The sequence below is a fragment of the Lolium rigidum genome, chromosome 1 (genome assembly GCF_022539505.1).
Source record: "Lolium rigidum isolate FL_2022 chromosome 1, APGP_CSIRO_Lrig_0.1, whole genome shotgun sequence".
NCBI lineage: Eukaryota > Viridiplantae > Streptophyta > Magnoliopsida > Poales > Poaceae > Lolium > Lolium rigidum.
In genome coordinates, this window is record NC_061508.1 from 96,816,722 (window position 1) to 96,836,452 (window position 19,731).

A 19,731-nucleotide genomic window follows, 5' to 3' on the forward strand; every position below is an offset into this window, starting at 1 on the left:
AATAACTTACTACTAGATACTAGATCATCAGGCCAACTTTTTTCCATGGTGTTCTTGATTAAACAAGTACAGAGGCGGCACGGCCCTGCGCCAGGACAGCCAATAATAAAGATGCTCCTCCTCCTAATCTTCCACTGTATTTATCGCCGTTTATTCCCGGGAGATCTGTTGGGCTCGTACCACGCTCCGGCCTCCGGTGAATGATTAAGGGTAAGGAAGATGGGAGTCCGGCCAGTCCCTCACCGATTCATAATCGGGGACCGTGTGTGTGGGTTCGGTTCACCTACTGGCTTGTTGGCAGATTTTCTTCGACGGTGGTTGCCCAGAAACAAAGGGCAAGATCAACGAGCAAATGGAGCAGTCTCTGGTTTTGGCAAATGGATGGTAGCTGGCGACGCAAAGGCTGCAAGCTAAGATGGTCGTAGAACTTTAGGACGTCGGGTCTGCAACGCATAGACTGTCAGTGGCTCGCCGATGACCCTGTCCTGAGTGCCTGTTTGGAACACAAGAGTTTTCTCCATTTTCTAGAAGCACCGAGGACGATGGACAATGGAACATCGCTATTGGCAATGCATCGGTAATTCAGCTCACTGCAATTACCATTAGCTGGTTGTTCTTGACAGTCATGTACTATACAACTCACTGCAAATTTGTAAATGTTGCTGCAGTTGAGTATTGCAACAGTCGGCATGCAGTGGTTGGACGCCGTGCTGCATGTGGCTCCTGCAGCGATCCCGATGCAGGTTAGAATAATATGCCGCGATTAGCTAGAATAATAGTACGGTCTTGATTTGGAAAATCGTCTGATTGGTTTACGAGCTAAGCTATTCTATCGTCAGGTTACTAGTTTAGTCGGCTCATCCTCTGCGTCCCGTTGACAAAAGAATGTACTGGAGACGATGCCTTGAGAAGGGACAAATATTCAAACAAAGGCTGATTAAACTTGGTTTGAACGCGCTGTGCTCTGACATATTTGTTGTACACAACTGAAGATGCCTAGAGCCACTTGAACATTTTTTCTACTTGTGTTGCAAGTTTGAAATGACCTATGGACAAGAACATATCTGGTGTGAAATGAGCCCACAGAGAAGTGTCTCGGTGATAAACCCTTATGTAATGAAATAGTTTTTCAATTTTTATTGCTTCAACACCGTCCCAGCAAGACGATACGACCAACTGCAGTATCTCTCGACATCATTGGGACTCCGAGTAGGTGGAGAAACAAGGGTACGGTATACAGTTTGGGCTCTGGAGAGCATATGCTCCCAGGTAAACAATAACTTTGAAAAACGTAAAACTAAAAAATCTGAATTTTGGTGTACTGGTTTTATTACTATGATCATGTGATGGAAACATACCCTAAGGCAATAATAAAGTGTATTATTATATATATTTCTATTTCATAATTAAGCTTACAGTTCAATGCTATAATAATTGTATTAGTTTTGAACATAATTGATATTGGAGCAAAACCCTAATACATACGTGGAATTATAAGCGCCATAATAATGTCCCTAATTCTTATATCACTGATAGTTTTGGTGTCCTAACTATGGGCAAATACTAATATGTTATGAGGTTGCCAGTGATATAGATAAACGACTTTGTTAGTTGAACAAAGACGGTGGAATAACCCCAAGTTGATATACCGTGAAACACATCGTTGATCTAGTTATGGGCAGTTTCTCAAATGATATAACTATTACCTTTACTAAGATCGTTAGACCAGAAGACTTATATGAACATGAATACGATACAGTGCGTGTCAGGAATCTTCGAACGTTACCTGCTGACCGAGTAACTACAAAGTTGATCCTTGTTCGTACCAGATAGTATTTCGATGTTCGTATGAAGTAGTTATGGAAATTGTTACTCCAGCGATGGAGAAATATATGCACTGTGGACGCCCACCCAGTTATCATGATCGTCTAGCCAAATAAGTGACTAAATCATTACGTCAGAGGAACACCGATAATATGGACTGAGTAGAGTACATGCCGGGTAACGAAGAAACATAATAGTTCCACCTCGGGATATATGAAGCATCGATAAGCAATACGACGATTATCGAAAGTAATGCATGAGGTTCACATGATAAAAGAGTTGTATGATACATGCGGGGGATGTTTCGGCAATCAAGTGCCCGCTATCATCCATTGTATCAGAAGGTGTTTCGAACATGTCCGCATATATCCGAACCCATACGATCACACACTTAACAGCCAACGACAGCGTATGTGAATAGAGATAATAAGGAAAGTGGCTCCGAAAATTGTTCGGGCTCGAAATATTCAGGAGGTGTCCATAATATTGTAGAGAGTATTCGAAGTGGTTTCAACTATTTTTGGATGGTACCGGAAGGTTCTAGAACATCTTGGAAGTTCCGTATATTCCGCGTAGTCATGAGTATATCGCTGTATAGTGCACCTGCTTGCTACTATGGAACCCGATCTTCAAAGAAAGTTTGAAAATTGTGGACCATATGAAACTTTGCTTGAGCTAAAAGGCATGTTTCAACAACAAACTAGAGCTGAAAGGTATGAGATCTCACAAGCACTACTTGACTTCAAGATGGTTGAAGGAAGCTCGGTTAGTGTCCATGTAATCAAGTTGCACGGGTACATTCAAAGGTTGGAGGCGATGTGCGTCCCTTTTCGCCAAGAACTTGGAACTGATCTTATCTTTAAATTCACTTCCACCTAGCTACGTTGGCTTTGCCATGAACTTCAACATGCATGGGATAAATAAATCACTCTCAGAATTGTTTGTGATGTTGAGGGTGGTTGAAAAGGACATACAAAAGATGCCAATAATGTAATGAAAAGGACATACAAAAGAATTGTTCATGGTGTCAAAGGGGGCTAAAGGACATACAACATTTGCAATAGCTCACCGCCCCTTAGGGTTTTGATTTAGGGGCATTCTCAACTTTATATAGTGAAGTAAGAAGAATGTTAAGCCTCCCATGCACCCACAAATAAGATGGACACAAAAGGTTCTGAAGTTTCCTCCATTGGAGAAGAAGAAAAAACTAAGAGGAAAAGGAATGAGAGAAAAGTTGAAGGAGTAAGATTGACATCAAGCAACATGTTTGCCCTGAAGTTGTGAAGTTCGGATTCACTGCATTGTCTCCTTCAAGCTGTGATTTCACGTCTTTAGTGATATATTTTCAGGCTCTTGTGCACCAAATCTTGTTGTTGTATAAGAAATCTGAGTGGCTTTTGTGCATGATTTTTTTTTTGCCAAGTTGGATGTTTTTCATGTTAAAATATGGTTTCTATCTGTTTATATTGCCATTGTACTTTTGAGCTGAGACCACATAGTACTTGTACTACCTGCTGCTGAAATCGGCTAGTATCTGTACTCATTTGTGTTGAGAGCAATCAAAACTTTTTCTAGGTTCAGGCTGAACCTGTTCATACTCCTTATATATTTGATGCATATGTTTGATGGCGATGATCTATGAGTTGGTAAACATTAAGTGGTGTCGAAGTACTCTTTATTCCGTTGTAGTTTTCAGATTACATTAATTGTGCATTAGTTCCCCAAGAAAGTTGCGTGAGTGAACAATGAGACCTTTTGAACCTTTCATTGTTTGTCCAATTTTACATTTTAATTGTGCGCAAAATAACGATATTTCGCATTGAAAATGTGTGCGCTTGTTGTTTAAATTGCTGGCTCCATCTAGGATTTTTTTCGGATTTTTTTAAAACTTGAAAATTAAGTTACCAATTTTTTGAGCTACCTTTAGCCCGAGCTCTAAAGTGAACTTTGAACTTTATTGATGAGAATCGTTTTATCTTGCCATTGGTCTTTTACTTGCGATAAACTTTCTCTTTTGTATACGTGTTTGTACCCGAGGTTGTGTACAATGGAGGGAAGATGAAACATCTTCATAGCAAAAGGAAGAAAAAAAAAACTTTCAATAATGAAACGGTTTTTTTTGCTCCAAAACCGTCGCAAGAAGACATTGTGACCGATTGCAAGTCTCCCTGGATCTCTGCATTGTACATGCCCGCATAGGCTTGAGAACAGACCCTAGCTAATTACTAGAGTGAGCATGAAAACAATATATAGACTAAAACATGATAAAAGTATTTTAACCACACAGAGACTACTGCGAGACCGCCATCCTACTCCGGTCCAATACAACGGGAACCATTGGATGAGATCGAGCTTTCTACAACAGGTAGGCAAAAGTCTATTTTTCTGCATAAACAAGTGAGATAGTCCCCACTGATGATAAACTCCATTGATGAGAATCGTTCCCGTTGGAGAAGTAAGCTCAAAACCATGCATGCACGAAAGGCAGATGGATGGCTTGAACCCACATTAAAAGGAGCTCAAAAGGCGACGAAATGTTAGGCGGATCGGATTGATGAATGACTTATCCACGAGGATAATCTCTCCACTGGGTCTTGTTTGACGAGAATTAAATCGATGGTCTTTTCTCGAATGCTATTTTCGGCCAAGCAATTGGGCGCAAGGTTCTCCAAAATCCACCCATGATCCAATGGAGGAGCATAGTACATTTAAGGAGCTGCATGCTACCGTACGTACGTAGTGCCTGCTAGTGCGAGTGCCTATTAGCGTGTTGGTATAAATGCCAATGCCTAGTGCCTAACACCATGCGTGTTTAGATTTTGTAAATGATGGCTTGTGTCTAGGTTACACGCCTACATTTGGCTCGAAGGTTGCAACTATCCATCCCCACATGAAAGAAGGGAACCGTACTAGCTTTTGCTTGGATCTGAGTGTGTGATGTTTTATACTCCATCGGCCATCCGTTTCCAGAAATTTCATATTAAAAATGATCATTCATAATGAGCCTAATAACACCACCTTGCACCGGAATTCTGAATAAAGGATGAACTCTCCAGAGAACATTTTTTAAAAATCAATAATTATATTTATTTATTAAAAAAACTGAAAGTCTAGATGCGGTGTACATTACAGCTTAGCAAAATTTAAATACTCCCTCCAGCCCTAAATATTTGTCACAAATTCAATTAACTTGGACACATTTTAGCCTACATTTTGCTTAAATCTAGACAAATATTTAGAGTACTTTGTATTTTAGGATACAAGATACACAAAATTTTCGAAAGTGTGGATCTCAATATAACAGAAATGAAGCTATTGCTCTGAAACTCTGAAGCTCGCAGTCTTTGTTTGTAACTACTCACTCTTTATTCGATCATAAAATAACTTGCTATGTGATTTCTCTTGTATTTTTGGAATCAAATATATCATTATCAATTACTCCCCCCGTTTCCATGTTTAAGGTGTATAATTTTTTCACCATTTTCACCTAAAAAGAAGGCGCATGGTGAAGTTCGCTTGCTATCTCAACAAACTACCCCGTCTCTCTCAGCTCTCTCAACTCGACACCACACAAATTGAAATTGCACCACAGAACTCTGCGCAGCTCTAGACTTGACCACCGCGCACCAGCACACCATGCTCCAGCGAGATGAGATCTCGACCACCGCGAACAGAGAGTTCCAGCTTCTATCCTCCATCCCGTACTGGCGCGCTCGAGCCACCACGAGGGAACGACTCCGACCTCCCACTGATGTTGGTCACGCTCTAGCCGACGGCTTCCCTCTTGTTCTGGTTGTTGTGTGTTTCATATAAAAGTCTGGCTAACTTCTGACAAGCGCAACAAGGTCCGTCTTTAGCGGCTTGGGCCGAGAGGAGCGTATTTTTTTTGTATGCAAGAGGATATGCAATCTCTTGAAAAAATGGCACATGGGGTGTTGTGCGCTCGGCTAAACAAAAGAAGGTCATCCGTTGTAAATGGATCTTCAAGAGACAATAAGGTTTGTCTCCTAATGAGCCTCCAAGGTTAAAGTCAAGGTTTGTACCAAAAGGTTTCAGCTAGGTTCCAGGTATTGATTTTATGATGTATTCTCTCCTGTTATGAAGCATAATTTTGTTCGTCCATTTTTTTGGTATTGTGACCATGCCTGATTTTGAGCTTGAGGAGCTAGATGTAAAGATTGCTTTCTGCATGGAGAATTGGAGGAGGAGATATACATATACCAATCTAAAGGTTCTATTGTGCCTGGTAAGTAGGATCTTACTTGCAAATTTAAAAGGTAACTTTATGGTATGAAATAGTATCCAAGAGACCGTGGTATAGAAGGTTTAATTAATTTCATGCTTGCACATGGTTTTAAGAGATCTCGGTATGGTAGCTACGCTTACACTAAATTTATTAATGGATCACCAATATACTTGTTGTTATATTCTGATGATATATTGATTGCTACCAAGGGCCAAAAAATTGATCATTATTTTGAAATCACAATTAAGTAGTGTGTTTGAGATGAAGGGTTTTGGTGCTGGTAAGAAAATACTAGGTATGAAATTAGAAGGGACAAAAAATATATTGTGTTATTTCTTAGTCAGCAAAGTTAAATTAATAAATTCTTCATCGTTTCAGCGTGCATGATACAAAGTTTGTTAGTACTTCTATTGCTCCTCACTTCAGTCCTAGTACTAATGAAGATTTTGAGTATATGTCACGAGTTTCATATATATTTAAAGTTGTTGGTTCTTTTCATGTATGTCATTGTTTGTTCTCGTCCTATTTGTCATATGCTATGAGTTTAGTGAGTCGGTATATGGATAATCCTCGTAAAGAACATTGGCTTTGAAGAACATCCAAAGTTTGCTTAAAACTTAACAAAGTCAGCGAAGTACTCATTGGCTATGTAGATTTAGATTTTACTGCTGATTTGGATAAGAGAACTTTTCTCACAGGTTAGGTGGATGTGATGTGAGTTGGAAAGTGTTTTTGCACAATCTATAATTGAAGCAAAATATATTGATATTGTTGTAGTTTTCAAAGAATCTGTTTAGTTAAAAGGTGTGTATGGTGAGTTTTGTGGAGATAATTCTTGCATTACTCTATTTTTTGACGGTTAAATTGCGATGTACCTTACCAAGGATCAAATGTTCCATGAGATAAAAAATTACATTGATGTCAAATACCATTATATTTGCGACATTAATTTCTAAGGTAGATTGAAGGTATGTAAGATAAGTATTCATGATAAACCAGCTGATAGGATTAAAAGGTCAGTCCATTTTGCTAAGTTTGAGCCTTTCTCGAGATTGATTTGTATAACTATTTAGTCCTAGTGTTTGTTTCGAGCCGAAAGTTTTTTCCTTGCTGTTTAGGAAAATATTGTTGTTCATGCTACAAGATGAAATTTGTTTAAGGTGGATTTTGATGTTTTTGTGATCCATGCAAATTCATACAAAAGGAGGCTAACTTATGACGAGCGGGAGCGATGCCCATCACCGGGGGCTTGGATGTTAATCGCTTCACTGGAAAACCGATGACATTGTGTAAACACTCTGATATATATAGTGAAATTTCACTAGCTGACGCCCGTGGTTTTCTCCTCTCTTTGTTGGAGACGTTTTTACACGTTAAAATCCTCGTGTCCTCTGTGGTTTGCTTGTTTTTTCCGTTTTGCTTGTCTTGTTTATAACACTTCCCGTTCTCCGGCCAATGAAGGTGGAGCTCTGGCTCTCTCCCGCTCCCATCGTCTTCCCACCTCCTCTCCCCTCCTTGCGTTAACCCGTCATGTGGCACCACTTACCGGCTCACCGCCGCACCCGCGGCCATCATCCTTGGCCACAAAGACACCCTCGATTCTACCTTCCCTCTAGTCTTTGGCGAGTTCCCATGGTGGACGCCGTGTTCAGCGTGGTGCTCATCCGCAACGGCATAGAGCAAGGCAGCTTCGTTGTTGTTCATACCCGACAACAATTTTGGGAGGTGCTAGGCCATGGCCGATGTGGTGCTGGTAAATTGGAGGGGGTTATGGGTGAAGAAGGTGCGCCGTAATTACTCCCGTCGAATAGAAAGCGCGGGGTACAACCGTCCAAAACACATGTATCGAACAACTCCTTAATCCCAACGCTAGGAAATATACAGCCTAAGCATGAGAACGGAGGGGGTAGTATAGAGTCAAAGTGATAGATTCCATTTGTGTGAGAGACACAATTCAGGTATCACAAGCACCTCCCATAATCCTAAATGTTGCTGCTAATTGAAATTGTACCATCGATAATTTCTTTCAAGCATGGATGTGGTGATAGAAAAAATGTGCCATATGTGTCTCACATTTTTGGTCAATGTCATAATTATGCTCAAATTTCGAGGGTTCCTCTACGTGACGTGTGCACTGGACGGAAGCCAAACTTTGTGTGTTTGTATCAATTAGATGCCCAAGAATGAATACAAGTTTTTTGTTTCTAAAACAAAGCCGTATTTGGGATGAAGTAGATTTTCGATGTAAAGAGAACCAACCAAAAAGTTGAATAGCTAAGAGGATGGTTGTATCTAGTTCACCAAAGTTTGAATTCTAGATTTTGGCACCGTGTGTCTCATAAATATGATATATTGTTTTGTGAGAGACGATATTCCTGTTGACAATAAGGTGTATGGCCCATCAGCTTGTTCTTTCGGGAGATGCTCATAGACATAGAGCGTGGAGGCTTGCATTTATATGAGTGAGTGTATGTGTGTCACTATTGTGGTTTTTTTTTATATAAAAAAGTCGACCCGTAGTTTCCTTGAAATTTAGCAAAATCAATGTGATAGCTCAAACGGACGCTTGGCCGGGCATGCCAAAGCCAGCCCTCCGTCGACCGAGACCGCCGCCGTGCCGGCTAGCTAGGAATTACTCACCACCGGTAATTACGGAGCCGTCGCCTGAGCGGGGAGAGGAGCTTAAAAAGGGCCCCGGCAGCGGAAAGGCATCCATCCTCCGCCCCATCCCAAACCGAAACAGGATTCCATTAAAGCTCCCTTCCACTTCCAGCTGCCGCGCGCGGGGCATCACCACTAGCTAGCTTCATCACCGCCACTTTGACCCCAATTCCCCAAGGACGCCACCTTCATCCCCAAGCCTCCTCCTCCTCCTGCTCGCCCTCCTATAAGTGCCGCTCCCGATTCGCCACGTAAAGGAAGGAGGCGTCTTAGCTAGCTCGAGCGCGGGCAGGAGTTCTTGGACGGTGGGTTCGTTTTGGTTCTGTTTCTTGCGGCTGCAATGGACGGCAGCAGGGCCGGCGGCAGCGGCGACTACATTTCCAGCCTGCTGAACTCGTCCCCGATGCTCGACTTCGGCGTGCTGGGCGGCGCGCCGGCGCTGGACGGCGCCGGGGACTGCCTGGAGAGCTTCTGCGGCGACCCGGGCTTCGCCGAGCGCGCCGCGCGTCTGTCCAGCTTCAACGGGCAGCGCTTCGCCGTGGGGCTCCTCGGGATGCCGCCGCCGGCGCCCGGTGCGGAGTTCGGCAGTGCCTCGCGGGAGGCGTCCTCCGTGTCCGACCCGGCCTCCGCGATGAAGGACGCCAATGCCAAGAAGAGGAAGGCGCCGGCGGCCAAAGGCAAAGCCAAGGACCCTTCCGTCAGCACCTCTGGCCAGGTGAGTGAGCCTCGCTTTCTTCGCGCGCGAATTGGTCTCTCGCTCTTTCCTGGTGCGTGCCATTGGTACTGACCAATTCAGCTGTGTCAATTATGACTTTCAGGCAGGGGAGCAGAGTGAATCGTATGCCAAGAGGTGCAAGACGGGCGACGCCGAGAAGAAGGTGACGAACACGGTGAAGCCCAAGGCAGAGCAGACCGGCAGCGACAGCTCGGTGGAGGACGGCGAGCAGAAGAAGGGCAAGGGGAAGAATGGCAAGCCGGTGGAGCCCCCCAAGGACTACGTCCATGTCCGGGCCAGGAGAGGGCAGGCCACCGATAGCCACAGCCTCGCAGAGAGGGTACAATTCTGTTCATGGCCGCTTCACTGTTTTCTTGCTTCGGTTTGTCAGAACTCGGCCTTAACTTCCTTGTACGTTCATAACTGTTCATAGGTGAGAAGAGAGAGGATCAGCCAGAGGATGAAGTTTCTGCAGGACCTCGTTCCAGGATGCAACAAGGTACTGCTCCCAATTAGTGATTTCAAAATGAGAAACCGGAAAGAACGAGTAGCTGATAATCTTCAACTCTTCATGCACATTCTTGTATATGTTAGACAGTCTTTATTTACAAGGTTGATAATTATAAATTTGTTTGTAACTTTAGGTGATTGGCAAGGCACTGATGCTTGACGAGATCATAAACTATGTGCAGTCGCTTCAACGGCAAGTCGAGGTAAGAGCTGGGCCTGCTGAATTTCTTTCATGCCATGTATTGTAACACGCCACTCTGTATTCTCATCAATTCCTCTGTTTTGTGTGACTTCAGTTCCTGTCCATGAAGCTAGCAACTGTGAATCCACTCGACTTCAGCAACCTGCCCACTCTCCTACACAAAGATGTAAGTTCAAACCCTCCCCTGTTTATCATGCTACGTGTAATTGTCACTGAAAAAGTCGCTGGTACTTACGCTACCTGTAATCATCCAATTCAGATGTTCCAAGCCTGTGGCCCTTCAGCGAGCTCTGTTTTCTCGCTCGAAAGCTCCAGCTCCGCCTTCCCGTTCAGCGACCAAGGAGATGTCTTCCAATCGTTCGTGCCCAGCAGCATGGAGGGCCAGTGCACCCTGAACCAGCTTGATTTGGCCCTGTCTCAGACTACAAACGCACAGTACGGTTTTCAGGATGGAACGGCCAGCACAAACTTGCAGCAGGTGATTCTTGGCCTTCAGAAATTTTCTTGTTCACATCACCTGATTAAGAATCGTTAGGTCTTAGGAACTGGCTTATACTAACATAGTCGGTGTGCTTCTTACCTTCAGCAAGTTAGGAACTACTGGGAGGACGATCTCCAGAGCGTTTTCCATGTCGACAACGGGCAGAGCCATGACAACGGGGCTTCAGCAGAGAGCTTCCACGGTCAGTGGAAAAACGATACTTCTCTGCTCATTTTTTTTCCTGTATGATGCTTTTGCTAACGCGTGTGAATCATGTAATCGATGCAGGTGATTTGCAAGCAGGCCAGATGAAAATGGAGTTCTAGCCGACGAAGATCGTCGCGGAACGAATACAGTATTGACAATCTGTACATAGGAAGAAGATGGAACCACGACAGCAGTACATGACGCAAGTGGCGGAAGTGAAGCTATAGCTGCTCTGAAACTCTGAAGCTAACAGTCTTTGTTAGTAATTAGGCCCTCCAAGAGACGAATGTGTCCTGTCATATTCCGCCTATAGGGCGATGTGACCGCTCTTGTATCTCTGGCGTTGATTATGTCAGTATATTGATGATTAATATAACGTAACGATCGATTACAGTTTATGTATAAGACACGGTGCGGATGATACAAGCACCTCTCCTAAAATCCTAAATACTGCTGCTAATTAAAGAAGAAATCTGCTCGATCATTTTCGCCTATATTTTCTCTGTTCGAGAACCCATTTTTTTTTAGCTTAGTGGCATTGTGCGTAGAGGAGAAGGGTTCTCTGTCTCTGAACACAACAGTTGCTTGCCCTGTTGGCTGTTGCTGCCTATACGTATTCTCGCTGTCACCTTCCTTTCGTCCCCAAGCCCGGCGGTTAGAGCGAAGCGCACGCCGCACTGCCCCAAAGTTTGGTAGGTTACACGTCGCTTTAGGTTTCCTCTACGATCCGTCCATCCCCTGTCGTCTCCTCGCTGCATCTCACCCTGCGTGTTCTTCCCCCGTCCTCCAGCGCTGCCATGCTTAATCGGAACGCCATTTCTACCACGAACATCATACATGGATGCAAAAACCTCCAAAAACGTAACTCGACAAAACTCAGTTTCAGTGCCATATATGCCCAGCTTGGCAGCTTCTGTTCTATAGAGATAGACCGTAACCGCAGAAAGAGTATATCACACAGGCTGACAAGGTTAGGCATGGCGTCGCTCTCGGCTCCGTTTCGTGCCCACGGGAAGAGGCCGTCTAACTAACTGTACGCTCGGCTCCGTCCCGTCCTGTCCACCCAAGGAAACATACGCTACGAAATACAGAATTGATAGCTCGATCGTAGCCTGACAGCAAAGGGGAAGAAATTAAGGAAGGACCCCGTCACCTCACTTTACACACAGCAATTGCCCAATACCACCAACTGTACATACGTACTGACAGCCAGCAGTATACACTATACAGTGAGTGGGTCACTGCATTTCACACGCAACTCGAAAGGAGTACGTGGAGTTACCCTCGCCGATGGAGGCCGGAGAATGGCGCGGCGCGCATGGTCGCTGTCGCCGGCGCTCGACATCCCGAAGGTTAGACGTCGCTGTGGGAGGCGCCGAACTCTTCTTTTTCTTATCATCGTCGTCGTCGCCGATCATGAAGCGGAAGCAGACACGCGTGGGAGCGATGAATGCCGTGCCTGGCTATTTCTTCTCCTCGGTCTAATGGCGTTGCTCGCCCGCTTAGGTGGCGGCAGCCGGTGTATGAGCGTAAATCTCGTGCCCCGGATGTGCCCGGCAATGCAGAGTGTTGGGTTCTGTTTCTGGGCAACTGCTCTTTAGCCGATGACAGGGACAGATCGGTCAGAGAACGAATGCAAACCTTTCAACTCGTCATTCGTCAAGTAGAGATATCACCAGAGGCACTGTGATGAACTAGTTAGTCGTGACATTTTCCTTCTTAGAAAAATCGAGTACGCTAGATGCGCATGCAGTCACAAACCCTTGGAAGTTCCTGAAATTTAAAGTCGATGAATTCATCAGAAATCTCTCTTCATCGATTGCTGTGTCATTTACCACTGAAAAAATAACCCACATTCATGAAACATAACAAGAAGTGGCCTCTAGTTTACCGAGTACAACAACCTAAGTCCCTTTTAGCTGAACCGTCAAAAAAAAAATCTAGTGCATTATGGCAACTTTGATTAGCAAGATTTCTGATATTTTTAGATAAAGGAGGTTTTATTACTCGAAGTATCAAGCATTACACCCAACCTCTGCATAGTTAAGATGCACACAGCCGTTTATGAATCTAGTATTCAAGCAAAAACAAGTACATAAAGGAAAATGGAAAAAAGCCAACTAGTTGACAGCTCCATTGACTTCTATCCTACAGGCTACAGCTATGCAGTCACCTGGGTAATAAAGTCATTGGCCGTATTCTCCAATCGTGTAGACATCTCCATAAATAGGTCTCGGTCCTCGAAGCGGTGACCATGAACGGAGCATAGTTGTACATCTGTAGATAATCTGCATAATAGAAGAATTTTTGTCATTAAAAACCTTGTTGTTTCTATACAGCCAAAACGACCATACAACTGCAATCGCTCCTACTCGGCTAATCGTTTTATACCTTGAATCCACCATATTTAACCAATTGCCAAATATATTGGTTATACTACGGGGTGGGTACAAGGTAGAACCTATCTGAATGATTGACCATATAGATCTAGCAACCCGACAGTTGAAGAAATGTGTTTTATTGTCTCATCTTCGTGACAGAACATACATTTCTTGCAACCCTGCCGCGTTTTATAAGGTTATCTTTAGTAAGAATCACACCTCAACGAAGATACCATGCGAAAGCCTTAGTTTTTAATGGTATCTTCATCTTTCAGATGGATTTATTATTTAAAATTGGTTGGGTAGGAATGCAAAGGGCTTTATACATTGAGGCTACCAACAATACACCATTATTGGTAAGACTCCAACGAAATTCATCGGTCCCCGTAGATAGTATTGAATCTAACCGTTGAAGCAGTTCGTTCCATGAGTCAAGGCGGGGACCAACAAGATCACGTCTGAACGTTACCGAGGGTAGAGAAGATTCCATCACCTTATGCAAGGTGTCCCTTTTATAATGAACTATGTTGTACAAGGCTGGATACTGTTTGCGGAGAGTGGTTGTTCCCAACCATAGATCCTCCCAAAAATGTATCTCCGCCCCCTTCCTAATGGAGAAGGAGCCAAACGAAAAAAGTATTTCTTTGTTGCCATGATGCCAGCCCAGAAGTGTGATTCCCCCGGTTTCCAAATAATCTGGGATATCGCCTTTGAGACTACATACTTTTTTCCGCAGCAGTTGTTGACATACACCGTCCTCCGTTAATAACCTGGCCAGCCATTTTCCTAGAAAGGCCCTGTTTTTAACTTCTAGATCGTGAACACTGTCGGGGGGAAGACCCCGGGTAGGGCAAAGGACTGAGAACAGCTGGCTCAAGGACGGCTGGCCCACGGCAAAGGCCGGCTAAGGAGCAGCCGGCTGGAGCCGTGGCCGGCTGCCTTGGGAGCCGGTTGGTTCAAAGTCCATGTCGGCCTAGCCATGGCCGTCTGCGCTATGTCTGGGCCAGCTTCAACTTGTCGTATCCGGCTTGGTTGATCTCTCCCCTGACCGGCTCGAAGCTGGTGAGCCTTGCAGGAGAAGGAACTGGCAAGGCGATCCGGCTCCTAAAGTCCACGCTGATCTCACCTACCGTAAAGTGCGGGGCACTGTAGAGCAACAGTGCCTCTCGCTCGACAGGCCATCATGGCTCACGCCGCGCCGTACGACTATAGGCCATCGATGGCGACAGGGACATCTCCTCTCCATACCGCTGACCTCGGCAGGCGGACAGGACGTGCCACTACGCCTCAACGGCTCCTGACGTCAACGCCTCGGGAAGGAGCGGAAGCTGAAGCCGGCGGAGCCGGCCACCAGGTCATAGGGACTTCTATGTAAAGTGTCAGCGCCTATATAAGCTGCACTACCCCCTCTCGTGCGGGGGATTGGTCCTTTCACTTTCATTCTAGTCTTAGCGCTGCCCTGTGAGAGAGACTTTCGTCTACCTTAGCCTCCCAGGAGCAGCCGGATACAGCTCAAGGAGCACCATTGTACTGTGATACATCTTATATTATTGTAATGTCCCAGGTTTAGAGACGATCGAGGGGTAGATTTTAGAAAGGGATGTGCATTGCATAGTAAATTCTGGGGAAATTTCGCGCTTTTAAACAAAAACTGCATCGAAGGGGGACAAGTTTCTCTCTCGACACCTTACAGGTTAGGGTTTCGAGAGTGCGACAAACTTGCAACTCACCTAACTAAATTAGGGTTTTGAGAAGAGAGGAGAGTATTGCATTACAACTTAAGTTGCATGATTGAATTCTAAATTAAGTTGTATGATTGAATTCAAACCAAATTTGAATTTGAATTTCAAATTCAAACCTCAAATGAATATCACATAATTTACACTTGAGATAATTTAATAAACAATTATCATTAATCAAGATAATCAAGAATACAACAACTAAATAAAGCTCATTTGAGAGAAACCTTGAGCTTTATTGATCATTACACAATTTACAATGTCATTACAATATTCATAAATGGAATAAAAGAATAATACAACACATTACTGTTGACTGCCAAAACCCACCGGCGGGCAGCGGCCTTGTCAACACCGTAGAGCCGGGAAGAGCCTAGAGCTGCGGCTGGCTGAGACCCCTCCGAGCGACGGCCCGCAATGCTCTTCTGGTCACACGCGGCGATGCGAAGTGCAAGGGCGTGCCACCCGACCTATACCCGGTCGGGAAGGTGATGAGGATGCCTCGCTTAGTTTCCTGCAGGCATACATATAAACGTTAAATACGAGCCTCGATCGGCTCTCGAGTTATCCCGTGAATCGGCTCAAAGAGCCGATCCACCCATGATTCGTACGGGGTGCACGAATACTTGGTGGTCCTGCTTGATCAAGATAGAGCTAATGAGATCTACGACGATTTAGGGTTTTCACCGCATAATCGGATCATCCTACTCCAGAGTTGGGCCTCGCGGCCACGCACGGTGCTCGTAAGCCGATCCTAAACAAGGCCTAAAAACCAACATGAAGTTGATCCTCGGAACATCCTGTTTAGGACTTGCGAACGCCACCCTACGTGCCACTCGGATCCTCCCCCTTTGTAAGGCCTAACTATTGCGAGATATTAAACTAATCCTTGTAGAACAAGGAGCAATCGTAACGGATCAGATCTACTAAATAATGATCAAGCGGGTGCCGCCCCCACACCCGAGATAGGCGTGAGGGCGGCTAGATATGCAAGGGTTGCACTACGTAAGCATGCTTAAACGAAGAACAATGCTAACCCTAACACATCTAATGATAACTACGTTGCTCGCCATCAAAAGCGCTTCAGTACGAGCAACGCATGAACAACGTGGCTTGTGCTGCCTAGATCGCAAGATGCGATCTAGGCAGCATGTCGCTACCCGATAGAAACCCTCGAGACGAAGGAGTTGGCGATGCGCCGAGATTGGTTTGTTTTGGGGTTGAACGTGAGTTGTTGTTTATTCCATAAACCCTAGGTACATATTTATAGTCCAGCTGGACTTTCTAATGTGGGCGTGCACCAAACCGTGCACGAGTAAGATTCTACTTTCTAAACTAAGATGCGATCTAATATTTTACAGATACAAGGGCAATTAAACCCAACTTGGTATAACAGGCCGATTCACGTAATCCTCCATGTATACTTCCTTTAAGCCCATCTTGATTGCGGCCCACCTCTGACTTGGTCAAATTCTGGTGATAACACATGCCCCCCTGGTTTTGGAAATATCATTTCCAAAATCATCATGCTCTTCTCTCGTCGGGTCATGTCGTGGCATCACCGTTGCAGTATCCTTTGTCTCCTCATATTTTGCAGTGAGGAGCCATGATGCCGATAATGAGGGCAGCGAGGATTAGTAACATGGCATCAGTGGTATGCAAACAATCGGCTCTCCTTGAGCAATCGGTTCTTTATTAAAAACCCTCCTTTATTACTGAAGAAGCGTTTCCAGCCGCTCGTTTTGCTGATAGTCAAAGTCACACGATCTTCAAAAAGAACCGATGGCGCCGCATCGGTCTCTCTCATAAACACACCGGGTAACGTCGAGCTAGCCGCCCTTCCAAACGGTAACCCGCGACCTCCATCTCGCAAAGACAGAGTCGGATCCCCAAATCGCCGCTCCGAGCAGCTCCAATCCACCACCACCTACACAGATCTCGACCGCGTGGCTTCCAATTTCTTCAACGCATCTCATGGCGGAATCAGCCAACACCGATACCACGGTTTCCGGACCGAAGGTAATCCTCAACCTCTTCTCGCCGTTTGACTTGACACGGGATTAATGCAAACACCTGAATTAATGCCTCGCTCCGCTACTAATTTAGGTTTCGGACATTCTTCCGCCACATCCTTCTCTCGCAAATTCGATGTGCCTCGGTCCTCGTTCTTCGAGAGCCCCGCCTCGTTAATTTCATGCGAAGCTAACGTAATCCCCTTTGTGAGCCAAAACCTAGATTCGACTTCCCGGGCCGACCGCTCGCGAGCCCGGCCCAATCCCCTGAAGGTTGGGTGGCATGGTATAATAGGGTATCAAAATCCCACTATGGCACTTGGGAAACCATAGGAATAGCCGATGCCCTGTCATTATCGCTGTCTCCTCTTGAGAAGAATGAGAACATCCTGAAAACCATCGGCTACTTCTGGTCTGACGCATCGAACTGTTTCATGTTTGGTCATGGTCCTATGACTCCGACCCCGCTGGATGTGGCCATGATCACAGGGCTAGACATTGCATCTCCCAGCCCTTCGCATTCAAGCTGCCAAAAGTCCCTTTCACTCTCTCCTCTAAAAAAGAGTGTACCAGCTGGGGTGCCTATCTCAATCGTTATATGAAAACCAAAGGCCCTGTGACAGAGAGGGAGCACACAGCCTTCTTGAATTTCTGGCTGGAGCACTTCATATTCTGTGGTCCATCACTTGCTCCTACCAAGAATTACCTCTCCCTGGCCTATGAACTCGCTAAAGGCACCCAACTTGGCCTAGGCAAGCTGTTCCTTGGAGAGATTTATCGATCCCTTCAACTGATGTCTGTCAAACTGTTCACTCGCAAGACAGTTAAAACTAGCGGCCCCTGGTGGTTCATTCAGTTGTGGGCCCAACTATACTTCCAAAGCCAAATCCCGGACTTCCCATCGCTGACCACCCGCACCTTTCCGGATGAAAATGGCAAGGAAATTCGATGCACCAGCTACGGCCAAGCCCCGTATGGTCTCCCGGGCAGCAGGTTGATCCCCAAGGAAGCAGCAGGGTGGTTTAAGATTTTCTTCCAAGGTTTGGACAACCCCTCGTTCCACCCTTACACCGAATCGGCAAATTTTGAAAACCCCGTCTCTTTCCGATTGGATAACTTTGCCGATGACGCCGGCACACAGCACTTGTACTCCCTCATGATTCGTCCTTGCTTTCTCCCCGTTGGCATGAGTACCTCGAACCGGATCATCAAGCCCGGTTATGAGTGTTATCAACCAAGTAGTAGCGGCTCGACAGCCTTGGTCTCGGACAGTGCCTCCACACTTCTTCCTACACCACCCGACGGCAAGTAGAGCTGAACCGCCCGACATCCTCACTTGCCCAAAGGTGCTATACCTTCTTTGATGCTTTGGCCATACCAATTCCCCACGACCTCCGTTTCTCCTTCACCACCGATGGTTTTGAAACTTGGTGGTCTATGTGGAAGACCCACGTCTTCAGGAGGGCCCTAGGACCGCAGCTGAAGGAGCTTGACGCCGAATATGATCCCCCGCCGACCGGGTACCGTCACTTAAGCATTTCTTGTACCTGCCTTATGGTGATTGTCCGTGACCCGACTCTTTTCTCCCGGCAGCAACAAGATGGCCCAGCTCCTACACAAGCCGACGGTTCCCCTTTCGTATTTCTTCCTCCGGCACTCGGTGGTTCTCTTCTCGCTGAGCTCGCCTCCCCGAAGAAAGTTATAATGCAGAGTCAGCCGATTTCACCGAAATCGGCTCCCAAGAGTAAAGCATCTTCGGGGCCCGTTGCCCCCCGAGCCTCGACTCAGGCGAGGACGGCGGTGAGGAAGGTAGCGGCCAGGAAAACCCTGAAGCGTAAAGCTCCGGCCCAGGAAAGCTTGCGTGTAAGTTGGTTCAGACCCTGCAGGCGCTTGTCCGCTTTTTTCAAAGAATTTGTTTATGACGCGCTTGTATCCTTTCCTACAGGCCTCCACTGAAGGATCCTCCAGCGGAGCCGAAGAAACCAGCCAGGGAGACTCGAGCTCGGGTGATTCCGAGAGGTCCACTACCCGGAGTCAGACGGCTTCGCCAGCGCCGGCTTCCAAGAAAAGGTCGATCACCGGAACCCCTGCTCCTCAGGCCCCGACCAGATCGGGGTTACGTACGAAGCACCGCTGTGTCAAAAGGGCTCGTAAGAACCCACAAGCCTCTTCATCAAGCCAGGAGGTCTCAAATGTAATTATCTTCGTGGTCACGCTTTCATGCTGTCCCGTTATCATTTGGATCGGCTAATCACTTCCTCTTGCAGGCCGCCGAAACTTCTAGCGGGGATGTTGAGGAGGTACCGAGGCCGTCCGCTACCCTGGATCTAGCTGCCCCGACGCCAGCGGCTGCACGAGTGGCTGATCCAACCGAGTCCCCAGAAAAGCCGATCGTTACTGCATCGGCTGTTCCTTCTCCCTTGGGAGAGGTATATCTCTCCTCCTTGGCTCCATCAGTTCCTCGTCACCTGCTAAACTCACTCGTGTTTGCCTTATCGTGGTTGTGATCTCTCGAGCTTGCTTACGTTCGACCCGAAGCATCCATCGATCCCATTTCTTCCAAGGCAAGTGGGGAGCCGGATATTAGCACGGTCCGTGGCCAGCTCCAGCGCCTCAAGGACTTGCTCTCTACCTCTATTGAGGCTCTGATTGAGAATTCCGAAGAAGTCAAAGGCATCCTCGAGGATATCCAGCCTCATCTCCCTATGACCCCGCAAGTGAAGCTTTGGCCCGTCGTCACCCCGTCGGTCTTT

The 19,731-nt window shown here is 46.0% G+C and overlaps 1 protein-coding gene across 1 annotated transcript; it reads left to right on the plus strand.

Annotated features, from left to right (window-relative positions):
- The first annotated feature begins 8,800 nt into the window (after nt 1-8,800).
- LOC124678263 (transcription factor bHLH137-like) lies at nt 8,801-11,248 on the plus strand. Its single transcript, XM_047214184.1, has 8 exons — nt 8,801-9,446; nt 9,550-9,786; nt 9,880-9,945; nt 10,091-10,159; nt 10,253-10,324; nt 10,418-10,636; nt 10,745-10,841; nt 10,928-11,248. The coding sequence occupies exons 1-8, from the start codon at nt 9,072-9,074 to the stop codon at nt 10,963-10,965; spliced, it is 1,173 nt and encodes a 390-aa protein (XP_047070140.1). The 5' UTR covers nt 8,801-9,071; the 3' UTR covers nt 10,966-11,248.
- The last annotated feature ends 8,483 nt before the right edge of the window (nt 11,249-19,731 follow it).